The following is a 17,255-nucleotide window of genomic DNA, read 5'->3' as shown; positions in this document are numbered from 1 at the left end:
ATGGGATACATGTATGAGAACAAAGTGTGGACTTTGGTTGACTTGCCCGTTGATCGGCAAGCAATTGAGAATAAATGGATCTTCAAGAAGAATACTGACGCTGACGGTAATGTTACTGTCTATAAAGCTCGACTTGTTGCAAAAGGTTTTCGACAAGTTCAAGGGATTGACTACGATGAGACATTCTCACCCGTAGCGATGCTTAAGTCTGTCTGAATCATGTTAGCAATTGCCGCATTTTATGATTATGAAATTTGGCAAATGGATGTTAAAACTGCATTCCTGCATGGATTTCTGGAAGAAGAGTTGTATATGATGCAACCAGAAGGTTTTGTCGATCCAAAGGGAGCTAACAAAGTGTGCAAGCTCCAGCGATCCATTTATGGACTGGTGCAAGCCTCTCGGAGTTGGAATAAATGCTTTGATAGTGTGATCAAAGCATTTGGTTTTATACAGACTTTTGGAGAAGCCTGTAGTTACAAGAAAGTGAGTGGGAGCTCTGTAGCATTTCTGATATTATATGTGGATGACATATTACTGATTGGAAATGATATAGAATTTCTGGATAGCATAAAGGGATACTTGAATAAAAGTTTTTCTATGAAAGACCTCGGTGAAGCTGCTTACATATTGGGCATCAAGATCTATAGAGATAGATCAAGACGCTTAATTGGACTTTCACAAAGCACATACCTTGACAAAGTTTTGAAAAAGTTCAAAATGGATCAAGCAAAGAAAGGGTTCTTGCCTGTGTTACAAGGTGTGAAGTTGAGTAAGACTCAATGCCCAACCACTGCAGAAGATAGAGAGAAGATGAAAGATGTTCCCTATGCTTCAGCCATAGGCTCTATCATGTATGCAATGCTGTGTACCAGACCTGATGTGTGCCTTGCTATAAGTCTAGCAGGGAGGTACCAAAGTAATCCAGGAGTGGATCACTGGACAGCGGTCAAGAACATCCTAAAATACTTGAAAAGGACTAAGGATATGTTTCTCGTTTATGGAGGTGACAAAGAGCTCATCGTAAATGGTTACGTTGACGCAAGCTTTGACACTGATCCGGACGATTCTAAATCGCAAACCGGATACGTATTTATATTAAACGGTGGAGCTGTCAGTTGGTGCAGTTCTAAACAAAGCGTCGTGGCGGGATCTACGTGTGAAGCGGAGTACATAGCTGCTTCGGAAGCAGCAAATGAAGGAGTCTGGATGAAGGAGTTCATATCCGATCTAGGTGTCATACCTAGTGCATCGGGTCCAATGAAAATCTTTTGTGACAATACTGGTGCAATTGCCTTGGCGAAGGAATCCAGATTTCACAAGAGAACCAAGCACATCAAGAGACGCTTCAATTCCCATCCGGGATTTATTCCAGGTGGGAGACATAGAAATTTGCAAGATACATACGGATCTGAATATTGCAGACCCGTTGACTAAGCCTCTTCAATGAGTAAAGCATGATCAACACCAATGCTCCATGGGTGTTAGAATCATTACTGTGTAATCTAGATTATTGACTCTAGTGCAAGTGGGAGACTGAAGGAAATATGCCCTAGAGGCAATAATAAAGTTATTTACTCCCATTTCCTTATTTCATGATAAATGTTTATTATTCATTCTAGAATTGTATTAACCGGAAACATAATACATGTGTGAATACATAGACAAACAGAGTGTCACTAGTATGCCTCTACTTAACTAGCTCGTTGATCAAAGATGGTTAAGTTTCCTAACCATAGACATGAGTTGTCATTTGATTAACGGGATCACATCATTAGGAGAATGATGTGATTGACTTGACCCATTCTGTTAGCTTAGCACTTGATCATTTAGTTTGTTGCTATTGCTTTCTTCATGACTTATACATGTTCCTATGAGTATGAGATTATGCAACTCCCGTTTACCGGAGGAACACTTTGTGTGCCACCAAACGTCACAACATAACTTGGTGATTATAAAGGTGCTCTACAGGTGTCTCCAAAGGTACATGTTGGGTTGGCGTATTTTAAGATTAGGATTTGTCCCTCCGATTGTCGAAGAGGTATCTCTGGGCCCACTTGGTAATGCACATCACAATAAGCCTTGCAAGCATTGCAACTAATGAGTTAGTTGCGGGATGATGTATTGCAGAACGAGTAAAAGAGACTTGTCGGTAACGAGATTGAACTAGGTATTGAGATACCGACGATCGAATCTCGGGCAAGTAACATACCGATGACAAAGGGAACAACGTATGTTGTTATGTGGTCTGACCGATAAAGATCTTCGTAGAATATGTAGGAGCCATTATGGACATCCAGGTCCCGCTATTGGTTATTGACCAGAGAGGTTTCTCGGTCATGTCTACATAGTTCTCGAACCCGTAGGGTCCGCACGCTTAATGTTCATTGACGATATAGTACTATATGAGTTATGTATGTTGGTGACTAAATGTTGTTCGGAGTCTGGGATGAGATCACAGACATGACGAGGAACTCCGGAATGGTCCGGAGATAAAGTTTGATATATGGGATAATAGTGTTTGGTCACCGGAAGGGTTCCGGAATTCACCGGAAGGGGTTCCGGATGTTTCCCGAAATGTTTGGGTACGAGAACACTTTATTTGGGCCAAAGAGGAAAGCCCACAAGGTTTTTGGAAATCGCAAAAGGAAGTTTTGCAGAGTCCAGGGGCCAGACGCCAGGGTCCCTGGCGTCTGGGTCCAGACGCCGGGAACCCTGGCGTCTGGCCCTGGAGTCCGAGGACTCTTGCCTTTCGGGTGAAACCGACTTTGTGGAGGCTTTTACTCCAAGTTTCGACCCCAAGGCTCAACATATAAATAGAGGGGTAGGGCTAGCACCCAAGACAGATCAAGAAACACCAAGCCGTGTGCCGGCAACCCCGTCCCCTCTAGTTTATCCTCCGTCCTAGTTTTTGTAGTGCTTAGGCAAAGCCCTGCGGAGATTGTTCTTCACCAACACCGTCACCACACCGTCGTGCTGCCGGAACTCATCTACTACTTCGCCCCTCTTGCTGGATCGAGAAGGCGAGGACGTCACTGAGCCGAACGTGTGCAGAACTCGGAGGGGAAGTGCTTTTGGTACTTGGATCGGTCGGATCGTGAAGACGTACGACTACATCAACCGCGTTGATATAACGCTTCCGCGAACGGTCTACGAGGGTACGTAGACAACACTCTCCCCTCTCGTTGCTATGCATCACCATGATCTTGCGTGTGCGTAGGAATTTTTTGAAATTACTACGTTCCCCAACATGGTCTAGCTCCGATGCTCTGTGGGTCTCTTCTGGTCCATAAACGATCACCATAAATTTTCGGCCCATTACGAGAACTTTTATTTCTGCACAAAAAACAACACTAGTTCTGCTGAAAATAGCGTCAGTCCGAGTTAGTTCTAATCAAATCATACCAAAAACATATAAAATTATTGCAACCATGGCATGAATACTTCATAAATTATAGATACGTTGGAGACGTATCAGCGCCCGGCTACTCCGCGCCGTTCGTAAGCCCCGCGCCCCGCCCCGCATCCATTCCACCAAGTTTGAGGGCGGCAGGTGCCCGTTTAGCTCCGCGGGGCTGTGGCCGGTGCCGGCACCACGGGTCCGCCCCGGAGTTCGGTGCACGGCCTTGTAGGCGGCGGATCCGATTGGTTCCGGCGCTGGTGAGCCTCGTAATTGGTGTGGGTCTCCCGCGCGTGCTAGGGGAAGTGCTTTCGACCATAGGGGGAGAAGAAAGTGGTGGCCGGTGAAGGAGAAGAAAGGGGTGGCCGGCTTGCTTCCGAGAAGGTATTCCCAACGCCCGCGTTATTTTGATTCAATTTGGATGGATCGATGAAGTTCGGGTGAAATTCACGGGCGTGGGTTTTTAGATGGATTGGAGTTCGCCCTCGTCGTCTTCGTCAGATGATTCAGACATAAAAGAGATGATCCTTGACGACGATGTCGACAACCTAGTGTTGTTGCATCTCATGGAGGAATTTGAGACGGGCTTGAAGAAAAAGCGCTGCAGATCCATAGTCGGTCGGCTATGCATTCCTCGCAACCGAGCTCACGACGACAAGATGCTCATGAAGGATTACTTCGTTGAGGTACCGACATATTCGGCTCACCTATTTCATAGGCAATACCGAATGCGTAGGTCCCTTTTCGTGTGCATCGCTGAAGCTTGCGAGTAGAATTGTCGTTTTTCACTCGGCCTTGGAATGCCGCCGGTTTGGTTGGCTTTAGTGCATATCAGAAAATATCGGCGACGATGAGAGTGATTGCATATGGTGTTCCCGCCGACTACACGGATGAATACTTTCGCACAGGAGAAGATACCACCATCAAATGCGTTCGTGGCTTTGCGAAGACAATTATCCGGGGTTTTGGCCCAGAATACCTTTGAGCTCCAAACGAGAAAGACATGAAGAAGTTCATGGCAATGAACGGAGAAAGGGGATGGCCGGACATGTTATGTAGTATTGATTGCATGCATTGGAGGTGGAAGAACTGTCTGGTGGCTTAGGCAGGGCAATACACCGGCACAAACGAAAACCCACCATTGTGCTTGAAGTCGTGGCTTCAAATGATTTATGGATTTGGCATTGTTTTTTTGGTTTGCCAGGGTCTCTCAATGCTATCAATGTCTTGCAACAATCTCATCTTTTGCTCAGCTAGCCCGTGGCAAAGCTTCGGCTTGCAACTATACCGTCAATGGCCATGAGTATACCATGGGGTACTATCTTGCCGAGGGTATTTATCCTTCCCGATCAACATTTGTGAAGACCATTAGTGACCCCAAAACCAAGAAACACAAAGTTTTTGTCGAAGCACAAGAAACTTGCCGAAAGGATATTGAGAGGGCATTTGGCGTGTTGCAAGCTTAGTTTGCCATTGTTCGAGGTCCTGCTCGCTTTTGGGATCCCTCAAAAACATTATGACTGCCTGTGTAATTTTACATAACATTATCATCAAGGATGAGAGATGGACTTAAGAGTATAATTATGACAATATTGATAACCGTGTGAAGCCTGCCAGGGACGCATATGAGATCACTGCATTTCTTAAGACCTACCGAAAGATCGAGAACCGTGATTCACACAACCAACTCAAGCATGATTGTATTGAGCATTGTTGATTCTCAGTTTTATTCATATGTATTTGTGTGTGATTTAAACAATTTGTTGTTGTAATAATTATTCGAATTTGAACATTTATAGTAATTGAAAAGATTGTTGTATTGTGAATTGCCTTTCGGACATACGTTTAATTTATATTATGATTCCATTCAATTTTTTTGTGGAAATCTCTAATTTACGAAGTTATGCAGAATTTGTGATACCGTGACGGCATAACAGATCCCATAAACCCGTTCGGTAAAAAAGATTTAGGGCGCCCGTAAACAGTTGGGTGTATCTGCTAGAGATGCTGTCACGGGAAGATTTTTAGAGGAGGCGGTGGAGTTGCTGTTAGCAGTTCTTTCTTTGCTACTGCTGTGCGGCGTTCTCTGAAAACCTGCTTCGTGCGCCGAGGTAGCTCCTCTGCTCGTATCCCTGACGACTCGACCACCACGGCGTACCACACGGGCTGGGTTCTCCGGCGAGCGCGCCTCCGAAGCACCGCCGAATCTTTCTTCCATCGGTCACCAATGAACTCGCTGCCATCTCTACCGATCTGAACTAAAGCCACCGGCCAGAACCTCCCTACCAAGGCCGGGCAGGTGGACGACTCACCCCCTGGATCAGCCGAGCGGAGAGGAGAGGCAGCTTGCAGATTGATTGGAGGAGGTCGAAGATCAGTCCCGCCGGCGATCAGATCGCTACGGTCACAATAACCTAGGTACGTCCAAGTATTACTCATTATTTAGGCAGAACACTATTTAATCTGACCCGTTTCCACCCTACCTAGCAGGCCCTACATCGTCGTCCCTGTTCGCAGTTTCTGCTTGGCGCCGCCGTCCATCCGACCGCTCAGCCCGCGCTTCAGCGGAGATGCAGAGGACGGTGGATTTCAAGCTCCCCCACTTTTTCAACTACCCGCCATACTTTACGTAATCTCACTCCCCCTCCTCCAGCAGTACTGTCACATGTTTGAACATTTTGCATGATTTGTCATTCTGCAGTATGTGTAGCCGTATAGGGGGAGTAGGAGATTCTTAATCAGTGCTTGGTAACAAAGTTGTGCAGTTAACTTCTGCTCCAACTACTATGGTAGTAATGAAATTGCTTTTCACTGAATTACTCCCTTCGTTCCAAAATACTCCCTCCCTTCACAAATATAGGATGTTCTAACTTTTTTCTGAATAGGATGTTCATTTTAGTGTGTTTGTTCTCTTACTTCAGTCCATATGTTGTCCATATTGGAATATCCAAAACATCTTATATTTGTGAACAGAGGGAACATTTGTTACCACTACTATGGAGTATTTGTTTGGCGATGATTTACTGTGCAAATTGTACAAAAAAGTGGTTCGTGATTTTTGTATATACCCTGCCCTTTCATAACGGTTAAACTTATATACTCCTTCCATTCCAAAATAATTGAATTTCTAGGTTTCTCTTAAGTCAAACTTCTTTTAAGTTTGACAATGTCTATTAAAATATGCCAACATCCAAAACACCAAATTAGTTTTATCAGATTCGTCCCAAAATATATTTTCATATTATATATACTCCTATTTGATGTTGTAGATGCCAATATATTTTCTATATGCATGGTCAGGCTTAAAGAAGTCTGACTTAGGACAGACCTAGAACCTCAAATATTTTGGAATTGAGGGAGTATCATATAATCATGTGAGTACATTGTAAATCATGTAAATTTCTTTAATCTCTCATCCCTTGTTTTATTCTGAGCTAGCTTGTCAATAAGGTATGAAATGACATTTTATAGATTTGAAATGAAAAACACGGGGTGGTTAATGTTATTGTGTAAGTGAAGAATGAATATGTAAGCAGGATTTGTAGATCAGGACCACTAAAGGAATTGTGTTAGTAAGCTTAAGCACTTGTTTCTTCAGAGAATCTGCCGTCGGTTAAAACTCAAATGTCTCTCTTTGCAAATTTCTACTTCATAGCATCCATGGTATTTGGTTCAGAGTGTCTAAGCCTATCTATTTTGATATGTGATGTTAAGATCATCTTTCTTTCATATCCCAATAGTGTGTGTAGCAGTTGAAGCATTTCCTTGCTTTACTAATTCTTACATTTGTTTTAGTAATGTAAGTGAATTTTTGTGTATGTTGTCTTAAAACAAACTCTGAAAACTTCTGTTAAACACTAATTTTGATATTTTCATGGACTGATAATAATATCATGAGAACATTTGTTCCCAGTTTGCAGCCTGTGAGAGAAACACGTGAAAAGCAAGTGCAGCTATGGAAAGAGCTGATACTTGATTACTGTAGAAGTCAAAAGATGTATATAATCTCCCTGGAAGAAGATTTTCCGTTGTTCTCCAATCCAAAGATTGAGAGTAAGTCGTATTTGTCTGAACCTTGTGTTTTGACTACTACTCTTCTGCAAGACCGCAATTCAGCAAAAATATGTCTTACTGTGTTGAAAGTGCTATGACATAGTGATCTGGCATGATGGTAATGTGTTCCTAAGGCCTACTATGGAGCCTATTGAGCATGCCGGACTAGTGTATACATGAAAATTTTGTTCACTCGATGAGTTTACAATGCATTTGGACATTCCTATTGACGTTACACTGAACTTGCATGCTTTCAGGATCTCTAAGCTATGAAGCAAAGGAAGTGTTCCTTGCAGCTCTTGTTAGTGAAGGTTTATTCTGCACAACATTAAACCTTTAGTTATTGTTGTAGCTGTGTGTAGTTTTGTTTTTCTAGGTAATGGACGCCTTTATTACCCCTGGCCTGTGTGCAACTACTTAAAGCCAAGTTCAAACTGCAGGGCGCGCAGAGTGGATTGACAAAAATCACAAGAAGTGTCTCGTTCTTTGGCTGCGGATTCAAGATTGGGCTAACTACATATTAGACTTCGTAAGACTTTGTATTCTATTAAACATGTTTCTTTCGAAGCTATCAATTTATCAATGAGTAGTGGCAGTGACTTAATATTTATCTCTGTGTTATGCTTGTAGGTAAAGGAAAATGGGTTGGAAGTAACAACAATTGAAGATATACGCTCTGGAATTGAAACACATGGGACCGGTAAGTATACCAAACTTCATGGTGATGAGATTAGATTTTCCATTGAGAACCGAGCTCTAGCTCGGTTGGCTTGGAGCTTATGGTGTAAGCCCACCCACTCACGTTCGATCCGCGGAAGGCTCATTTCTATCTAAGTGAACACACAGTTAATGGAGGGCTTCTCCCCCATTTAGCCAACAAGATTAGATTTTTCATTTTGAATATTTCCGTGACGCTAAGCTTATTTTCTTGCTTTGAAGCAATTTGCGGTAGAAACGGTAATATACATGTACTCCCTCCGTTCCTAAATATTTGTCTTCCTAGATATTTCCACAAGTGACTACATACGGAGCAAAATGATTGAATCTACACTCTAAAATATGTCTATATACATCCGTATGTGGTAGTCCATTTGAAATATCTAAAAAGACAAATATTTAGGAACAGAGGGAGTAGGATTTAGACTTGGCTAGCTGTTGGATACACATTTCCATGTTTACCCAACTTGTCATGTGGGCTTGGTATTATAGCGGGCACAAGCCTCAGGAGGAGCCGTCTGGCTAAGCCTAGGCTGATAAGTTCTTTTTTCTTGATTCCCTAGTTGGTTAGTTTGGATAAGAATCTATTGGAATATGCAGTTACACTTTTCCTTTTAGGGGTGGCTATTCTATAAAGCCAGGGATAATCTATGTTATATGATGAATGAATAAGCCAGAGGTTATCCTCTGAAAACCCTGTTCCTGCTGCTATCACGCCATGATGCAACCTCCCCTGCACAGCTACCCTCTGGAGCTTAGGCCGTGACATAAGTTGGTGTTGGTGCCTCATTACTAATGCACAGCCCATAATTCGCAAAAAAGAAAAGAAAAGTAATACATAGGCCATGCCCCTCGCTCATAATAAAAGTTGTCTTAGTATTGTGGCCAGTTTGAATCATTCTCTCCTGTGGCGCCTGTTGCAGAACTTGCGGGAATTGATCGTGGTGTCCTCATGCGAGCTTTGAGGCTGCTGGAACAGAAGGGAAAGGCAGTTATCTTTAAGGGCAGTTCAGCAGACGATGAAGGCGTCAAATTTTCTGTTTAAACTTTGTGTACTAGCCCCCAACTAACAGATGAATAATCTCGACCGGTGTCCTTGAACATGATACATCCCTTCTTACCCGTACACTGATCACATCCTTCCGGCGTGTTTATCGGCATCATTCAAACCTTGATATTTATTTGCTCTATTCACATTTCCCGAACTGTTGTATTTAGCCTTTTCATCTTCAGCATATATACCTATAAAACTGCATGTTGTGTGTCTCATAAGGCTCAACTAGTGTCTCAGCATATATTCAGAACCAATCGTTGATTGATATATGGCTTGTTAGAACGGAAGGAATTTGAACAAGTAAAATAAAATAAAATAGGGTAAGCTTATCAAGATAGCACGCTTCAGCTGGAAGAAAGGAATGTATTCTAGAAACTAGTGTCAGTTTCTCACACATTGCAGTTCAATTCCCGCAGATTCTTGTGACGCACGCTCCATCCCATAATATAAGAGCGTTTTTGATACTAGAACGGCTCTTATAGTATTATGGACCGAGGGAGGGAGTAGCTTTCTTGTGTTAACATCACTATCGGTTGTCAGGCAATCAGCCACCCAAACAAAAAGCCGGGTTCCACTCATGTCCACTTGGGCTGCATGAATTGGATTCTCTTGCCCCGTCACTGACATGCAGGCCACGAGGAATCAATCAGTCGGCAGGGCCTCCCACCAGAATCTGCAGATTCTTTATTTTTCATTCACGATTATTATAATATCAGGAGGAGACGCGGCTGCCTTTCCGTCGGTCTCACTCCACGTCAGTTCTCTCCATCCATCAATTTATTGGCGTTGATTGAGAGAAGAAAAGAAGGGAGAACATATAACCCTGTTCATCAGCAGCCACTAATACGAAAGGGGGTCGGTGCAAGTGCAGCGGATGGATGGGGCATTTGATCTGATGCCACCCGCCTTTGCCGATCAGCCATGGCACCGCACCACTAAAAAGTAAGCAAGCAGGTCCCAACCGCATTGAAGGACGATTCGACGGAAACGAATAAATAAAACCAGCACGCAAACCTGCATCAAGACAGACAGACAGCGAGCAAAGGAACGGGAGGCCCATTTACATATATAGCCCTGCTGCTCCTGGCCCCTTTCCCCAGTTCCGTCCCATTATTGGTTCTTGCGAGGAGGGGGGCGGAGAAACGGAAGCAGGAGGCAGAGAGGAGATCGAGCCAGAGGTTTGTTCCGTTCCAGTTCCTCTTTGTGATGTGTACTAACCTGTTTATGGCAGCAGATTTGATGGTTTCTCTGCTCTGGTTCTTGGGGGGAAAAACAGGGCGGCGAGCAAGGGCGCGATGGCGTCCAAGAGGATACAGAAGGAGCTCAAGGATCTGCAGAAGGACCCCCCTACCTCATGCAGCGCAGGTCTTGCTCCTTTCTTGCTTCTTTTGGTCTGGATTTTGCACTTCTAGGACATGCTCTTGTGTGAAGAGTCAGATTTTTGTGCGTATGCTATGCTTCGGAATGACTTGCTGTGCACACGCTCGCGTCTTCCGTGACTGTACCGGCCGCGAAAGAATGCTTTGCTTGACAGCTATTTGGAGTGACGCTTTATGCTCTGCTTGCCCCAAAAGGGGAAGGGGAGAAGGTGCGATGTGTGCTTGGAGTTCTTGGTGAAAACTACCCGTGAACTTGGGACTTTCTTTTTCTTTTTTTTTGCGGGGAGCATGAATCTGGACTTGGATCAACGGTGCTATGTACTGACATGTGGCCTTGTTAAACCCGCGTCACAAGCAAAGAAGGCTGCCTGCAATGAGAGCCTTAGCTCGATTGTTAGGTATGCGGTTGTGCAGTCTAACCAGCCGGGTTCAATTCTTAGAATTGTCAGGTGATGCACAAGGGTTTCCCCCGTTTATTGAGGACCAAGCTTGATGTGTGGTCACTCATCAAGCTAAAATCTTGGTACTCACAAATAATATATTGGAGGACCATGCTTGATATGTGGTGAGACTACACTTCAAGATAAAAATCTTGGTACTCATAATAAAAAGGGTGTGTGCATCCCTAGTTGGTGCAGAGGCCGGGAAGTGAAATTCTCCCCCCAAATAAGGTTTCTGGAGAATCGGGCCAAAAAGCCCTCTCTCTCCTCTTGTCGCCCCTGTGTGGTGGTTGTCGGCCGCTGTTGTTGCATGGCAGCACAGTAGCCTGCATCTGGTTTGGCGGTGGTGTTCTGGCTGTGTTCTTGCTCGATGTGGCATCACCTGATGGCGCCGCAAGAGTTGGGCGATGGGACGGCGGCCCGGCTTCTTCGATGGTAGCGCCTCCGTGGTTAAGTGGATGATGGAGTGGTTGGGTCTTGCAGTGGTGACGGCCTCCTTGAGGATGACGGCAACAGATCAGGTTCGATGCGGCTCAGTGAGTGACATGTGTCTCTTCTAGAGGCGTCAGAGCATGCCTGTCGCCGGCAGGTGAAGCCACCGGCGGGTGCTACGCACGATGTCTCATGCGGAGACGTCAAATCATGCCTGACGGCAGGTGCTGCATGGTGGCTCTGGTGGAGGTGTCATGTTATGCATGTTGTTGTTGGATCGAAGGTGGCGTGTCAGTGACCGAAGGCGAGGCTGTATGGGACTTCTTGACTTCCGGTTCCTTTTCCTGCGGTACTCGGCTGGCTAGGCGTCGGTAGCCGAACAAGTGTTGATGGTAGAGGTGACCTCAATGACGAGCATGTGCACTCCAGTGGAAACACTAGATCTCCGATCAGGTTATGTCGACGCACGCCAGCATCGTGCCCTTGCTGAAGGTGGTGGATGGAAGCTTGGCTTTAGGGATGAAAATCTTGAGACCGACCTTGGGTTGGACTCGTCATCATCGGCGCACGTCCGAAGATTCCTTCTCGCAAGAAGCAGTGCGATGAAGCGGCGGCGGCGGCGGCGGCGGGGAACCTTGTCTAGCCCGAGGAGGACAAGGGACCAGGCTGATGATGGCCTGCGTCGACTCAATGCAAGAGGGGCCGATGATCCCCGCGCCACCGCGGCATGCCAGGGAATCTGGCTCTCACCCCTCGAAGAAATTCTGAACCAGGAGGTTGCCCCATTGATAGCAAGTGTGCAATCTCAATCTACAAGAACCCAGTTCTCCATGATCGCAACAAGCATATCGATCTCCGCTATGACTTAATTGAGAACAGTAATGGGACCGCGGAGTTCATCGGCATGAACAAGCAGAAGGCTGATATCCTGATGAAGTCCCTTGGGCGTGTATGATTCCGGAGCTTCGAGCCTTGATCGGCATCGTCGACATCGCCATCCTCTCATGACAGGGTTGAAGAGGGAGATTGTGGCCTGTTAAACCCTGCCGCTCGCGTCGCAGGCAAATAAGTCTGCCATGGCAGCATTTTTGGCCCAACCCAAAAACCGTTGCATATGGCAGCAGCCCTTTACTGTCGGTCTTTTTTTTGTTAGAATTTTTTCAGCAGTTTAGTTAGCTTTTGCCCAGAGGATGCGGTCTGTACACTCCTCGACGACTTTGTAGCATGCATAGCACTAGCTCGGGACATGTGATTACATGTTTGGTAGTGGAGCATGAGCTACGACTTGTCATGGCAGCATTTTTGGCCCAACCCAAAAACCGTTGCATATGGCAGCAGCCCTTTACCGTCGGTCTTTTTTTTGTTAGAATTTTTTCAGCAGTTTAGTTAGCTTTTGCCCAGAGGATGCGGTCTGTACACTCCTCGACGACTTTGTAGCATGCATAGCACTAGCTCGGGACATGTGATTACATGTTTGGTAGTGGAGCATGAGCTACGACTTGTCATGGCAGCATTTTTGGCCCAACCCAAAAACCGTTGCATATGGCAGCAGCCCTTTACCGTCGGTCTTTTTTTTGTTAGAATTTTTTCAGCAGTTTAGTTAGCTTTTGCCCAGAGGATGCGGTCTGTACACTCCTCGACGACTTTGTAGCATGCATAGCACTAGCTCGGGACATGTGATTACATGTTTGGTAGTGGAGCATGAGCTACGACTTGTCATGGCAGCATTTTTGGCCCAACCCAAAAACCGTTGCATATGGCAGCAGCCCTTTACCGTCGGTCTTTTTTTTGTTAGAATTTTTTCAGCAGTTTAGTTAGCTTTTGCCCAGAGGATGCGGTCTGTACACTCCTCGACGACTTTGTAGCATGCATAGCACTAGCTCGGGACATGTGATTACATGTTTGGTAGTGGAGCATGAGCTACGACTTGTCATGGCAGCATTTTTGGCCCAACCCAAAAACCGTTGCATATGGCAGCAGCCCTTTACCGTCGGTCTTTTTTTTGTTAGAATTTTTTCAGCAGTTTAGTTAGCTTTTGCCCAGAGGATGCGGTCTGTACACTCCTCGACGACTTTGTAGCATGCATAGCACTAGCTCGGGACATGTGATTACATGTTTGGTAGTGGAGCATGAGCTACGACTTGTTTCCCTTTTCTGAAGAAATAAAAGCAGGAAGAAAGAGCAGAAAAGCTGCAATATTACGCAGCGCAAAATTCAATGTCTTGCTCGTTCTGTTGTGTCCACAGCTCGTGGTTCAGGGTAACATGACACAGTTTGTTCAACGGTAACTGATGCAATCACGCAATCAGTGATTAATATCACAGTGATTCACGGAGATACGGTGTTTACCCTTAGGCGATCTGACAAACGACATTAGTCTCGTCATGGTGGATACTGTAAGTCTTGTCAATACAATTAGAATAAAATCCCTGGCTGGATATTGGGATATTTGGTGGGGTTTAGTTCCAAGCTGGCCTGAACATAAGCGGCAGCCATTTCGAAATTGTTCAAAGTAATTAAACATCTGATATGTGAGGATGGGCCTCTGAATACACTTCAGTTGTAACTTATAAGGTTTTGATTAAAGAACTGTTATTTCCAAATTAATGCATCGTTTAACAGTAAGATTCAGATAATTAAAACAGGTGTTCATTAAGAAAAGATAAGGGTAGCTTGACTTATTTCTGGGGAGATCTAGCTACCTATTGATTTGTGTTTTGTTTTTATGTTTCCCAACAAATGCTTACACTAGAACTAGCTATGTCAACGCTGGTTTCTCTGGGTAACGTGTGAAGCAATGTTATATTGGTGTCTAGAACACTGGCTGTATTAGATCTGATAATGGGACCAGGTGCATTCCCTTCTTATTTTGCAGCAACGTCATCATCTTCTCACATTGATGACACCAAACTATTGAAAATAAAATAAATTAAGTTGTTACTTCTAGTTCTAGATCAGTTGTATATATGCAGAGTGAACATGCAGGGTACAGCTCACCCATGTATTACGCATCGCACTACTAGGTTGGCATGACATGGTTATAACTTTTATTGGAAAGAATGTAGCAAACTGTCCCCTATGTTTCTATACTGGCACAACAGATATCTCACTTCAATCTGATGGTCCCTGAACTTGAGGATCGTGCATTGTATTATTGTCTCAACTGAGGTCCAAGCAGCATTTAATTTAATTACCAAATAGCAACTAACGACCATGTCGCAATTTGGGTTTATTTAAGCATAAGTTTGGCCATGCTTGTGACTATTCTGCATTTTGTTTGCCGATGTGTACTTGAATATGCAATCTTATGAGCTCGGCACACTAGTGTAACTACTCCCAACTCATGCAACCACACGGGCTAGCAGTTCAAAAATATTTTTGTTTCTGTGGATTCAAGAAAAAAATGTCTGCATAATACCGTTTTTATTATGCAATTATACTATATTTGATATGGAACTAAAATTTATATCGCAGAATTATCTCAGGGTACAACTGTATGTAGAATTGTCTTGGATGTATCGTCAATTAATATTTCTCACTTGACCGCACAATGCTTTTTGGATGGTGCGCGAATTTGCAATCCAGTTATCTTGGGCCAATCAAGTAACACTGATGTAAATTTTGTCTACAAGGATGGTTACTGACGTTTAGTCATTTTTTCCCATCAATTTGTTTTGTTTGACATTGTTTGATACCCCTAGTCTTCTTGCAAGTTCATTTCTGTGTCAAGTATAGCTAGTCGACATGTCTATTAGATAAGATGGTTATAATGCGAACATAGCTAGTTGATGATGATATGATACTATTTTACAGGTCCTGTGGGTGAAGATATGTTCCATTGGCAGGCAACAATAATGGGCCCATCTGACAGCCCATATTCTGGTGGAGTTTTCCTAGTTACTATCCACTTCCCTCCTGATTATCCTTTCAAACCACCAAAGGTACTTGGCACTAGCCTAATTGTCAGTTGTTTCTCTGCATTTCTTCTGTTTCATATGTACTTTGTAAAATTTTGAATCGTATATGTCTGAGGTCATTTCACAGTTCACATCTAAGAACGGAACTCTGACAGATGTGGTTCATTTCTGTTTGTGTTGGTAACACACACAATTTTATTTAGTTCATTGGTTCGGTTTATCTTTTTGGCTTTCTTTTCTGGTCTTTTATAAAGCCTTACATGGGTTTCAAATGTGTGGTAGCTTTAGAAATCCATGTTTATAAGTACTCTGCAATAGATTAACGGTCGGGCTCCATGCCTCTAAGCACACTTGCTGAAGACATTTGATGGCTTAGAAGGAGCCGTTTCATTTGAACTGGTTCTGAATGGTAGATTTGGGCGGCAACTACTAAGTAAGGTGGATTTGTTGTATGTGTTTGGGTAAGATGGGGCTTCAGTTAGATTCTTATATAGAGTTGGTAAATTACACCTATGGTCCTGCAAAAGTGAATGCATGGTCCGTGAAGTTTGAAATATTTGCGGTGTACACAAACACTTTTTTCTATGTTGTTTAGAACCACAGAATTGCTTTGCAGTGGTTGTGTGGCCACATTAATCACTTAGGTGTTCATCCGCTTATTCGTAAGGCAAAACAACTAACTGAACTGAAAAGTTATCGAAGCTCTATGGTTTCTGATTATCTTGTGCAAAAGCTTAAAAGTTTCAGTCGGGAAGTTCACTTGCCATACTGAATACCATCCATAGCTTTTACATTACAAAAAATGCAAAGTATGAACCCTCTTCCTTATGCAACATGCAGGTGGCATTCCGCACCAAGGTGTTCCATCCAAACATCAACAGCAACGGGAGCATTTGTCTGGACATCCTCAAGGACCAATGGAGCCCCGCTCTGACCATTTCCAAGGTTTGCTAGTTTCCTCTCCCTCTCCGGTGCAAGTTGGTTGCAATTGCTTGGTTCTTCTTCACAGTGGAGTTGAGCTCATCTGCTGCTACTCTGTCGGGTTACATACATGCAGGTGCTGCTGTCCATCTGCTCCCTGCTGTGTGACCCGAACCCTGATGACCCTCTGGTCCCTGAGATCGCCCACATGTACAAGACGGACCGGCACAAGTACGAGAGCACCGCCAGGACCTGGACGCAAAGGTATGCCATGTAATGCAAGACGGCGGATGGGTCGCCGGAGTCAGTCTTGTTTGTAACATTCTCGATCTGTTCGTGTGTGCCCGCCCAGTGTATGTGTCTGTCAAACTGGCACTCGTTGCTCAACTGTGTCACTTGGTGCAGTGACTTGGAACATGGAACCGGTGTTGCATATTTTGGATTCAGATAAATGTAGCCACCTGCCTGCCACTTAAATTGCTTACCCGTTGCGTGCAATTTTTTGTAAATTGCTTACCCGTTGCGTGCTTTGGCGGGCATCGCCTGTATGCCGGACACCCGTACTAGTACTGGTCTGATCATGCGCAGGGGTTCTATCAGGTGGCGTCAAAACAATCAATTACAGTGTAGTACTGTACTAATGATAACGCCAGTAGCGGCTTGCTGTGTATGAATATGATGATTCGGGTTGGGACTTCAAATTTGCGTCTTAGTTCAAGAGAGTAAGAGGCTAGTTGTCAGGAGTTGAGCTGTAAATCGGGTGGGGTGAGATGTCAGGCTGTCCTCTGTGCAAGCACGCAGTGTTCACTGTGCATGCGTTTCTCACCGCACCTAAACTAACTTTAACCAAAGAGGTGTTTGAATGGTAGGGTTAGATTGACAATAAATTGTCTTTCTTAATCATTTAACTACTTGGAACCCTATTTCCTGCTGGATTTGACG

General features: G+C 44.3%; 2 protein-coding genes across 2 annotated transcripts; both read left to right on the top strand.

Moving 5' to 3' along the window:
* Positions 1-5,417: 5,417 nt before the first annotated feature.
* On the top strand, positions 5,418-9,371 carry LOC125544262 (vacuolar protein sorting-associated protein 25-like). Its single transcript, XM_048707879.1, has 7 exons — positions 5,418-5,818; positions 5,891-6,029; positions 7,314-7,453; positions 7,711-7,764; positions 7,894-7,982; positions 8,084-8,153; positions 9,094-9,371. The coding sequence occupies exons 2-7, from the start codon at positions 5,971-5,973 to the stop codon at positions 9,213-9,215; spliced, it is 534 nt and encodes a 177-aa protein (XP_048563836.1). The 5' UTR covers positions 5,418-5,818; positions 5,891-5,970; the 3' UTR covers positions 9,216-9,371.
* Positions 9,372-10,093: 722 nt separating this feature from the next.
* LOC125544263 (ubiquitin-conjugating enzyme E2 5A) lies at positions 10,094-16,797 on the top strand. Its single transcript, XM_048707880.1, has 5 exons — positions 10,094-10,402; positions 10,501-10,589; positions 15,289-15,416; positions 16,233-16,337; positions 16,450-16,797. The coding sequence occupies exons 2-5, from the start codon at positions 10,520-10,522 to the stop codon at positions 16,588-16,590; spliced, it is 444 nt and encodes a 147-aa protein (XP_048563837.1). The 5' UTR covers positions 10,094-10,402; positions 10,501-10,519; the 3' UTR covers positions 16,591-16,797.
* The last annotated feature ends 458 nt before the right edge of the window (positions 16,798-17,255 follow it).

The sequence above is a fragment of the Triticum urartu genome, chromosome 3 (genome assembly GCF_003073215.2).
Source record: "Triticum urartu cultivar G1812 chromosome 3, Tu2.1, whole genome shotgun sequence".
Taxonomy (NCBI): domain Eukaryota; kingdom Viridiplantae; phylum Streptophyta; class Magnoliopsida; order Poales; family Poaceae; genus Triticum; species Triticum urartu.
This window is presented reverse-complemented; position numbering and strand designations above follow the sequence as displayed.

Bases quoted from the DNA above. Each gene is read 5' to 3' on its own strand.
- LOC125544262 (XM_048707879.1), top strand. From the start codon at position 5,971: ATGCAGAGGACGGTGGATTTCAAGCTCCCCCACTTTTTCAACTACCCG. The intron at 6,030-7,313 runs GTAATCTCACTC...ATTTGTTCCCAG, and splicing joins AACTACCCGCCATACTTTAC to TTTGCAGCCTGTGAGAGAAA. The intron at 7,765-7,893 runs GTTTATTCTGCA...TTCAAACTGCAG, and splicing joins TGCAGCTCTTGTTAGTGAAG to GGCGCGCAGAGTGGATTGAC.
- LOC125544263 (XM_048707880.1), top strand. From the start codon at position 10,520: ATGGCGTCCAAGAGGATACAGAAGGAGCTCAAGGATCTGCAGAAGGAC. The intron at 10,590-15,288 runs GTCTTGCTCCTT...ACTATTTTACAG, and splicing joins CCCTACCTCATGCAGCGCAG to GTCCTGTGGGTGAAGATATG. The intron at 15,417-16,232 runs GTACTTGGCACT...TGCAACATGCAG, and splicing joins ATCCTTTCAAACCACCAAAG to GTGGCATTCCGCACCAAGGT.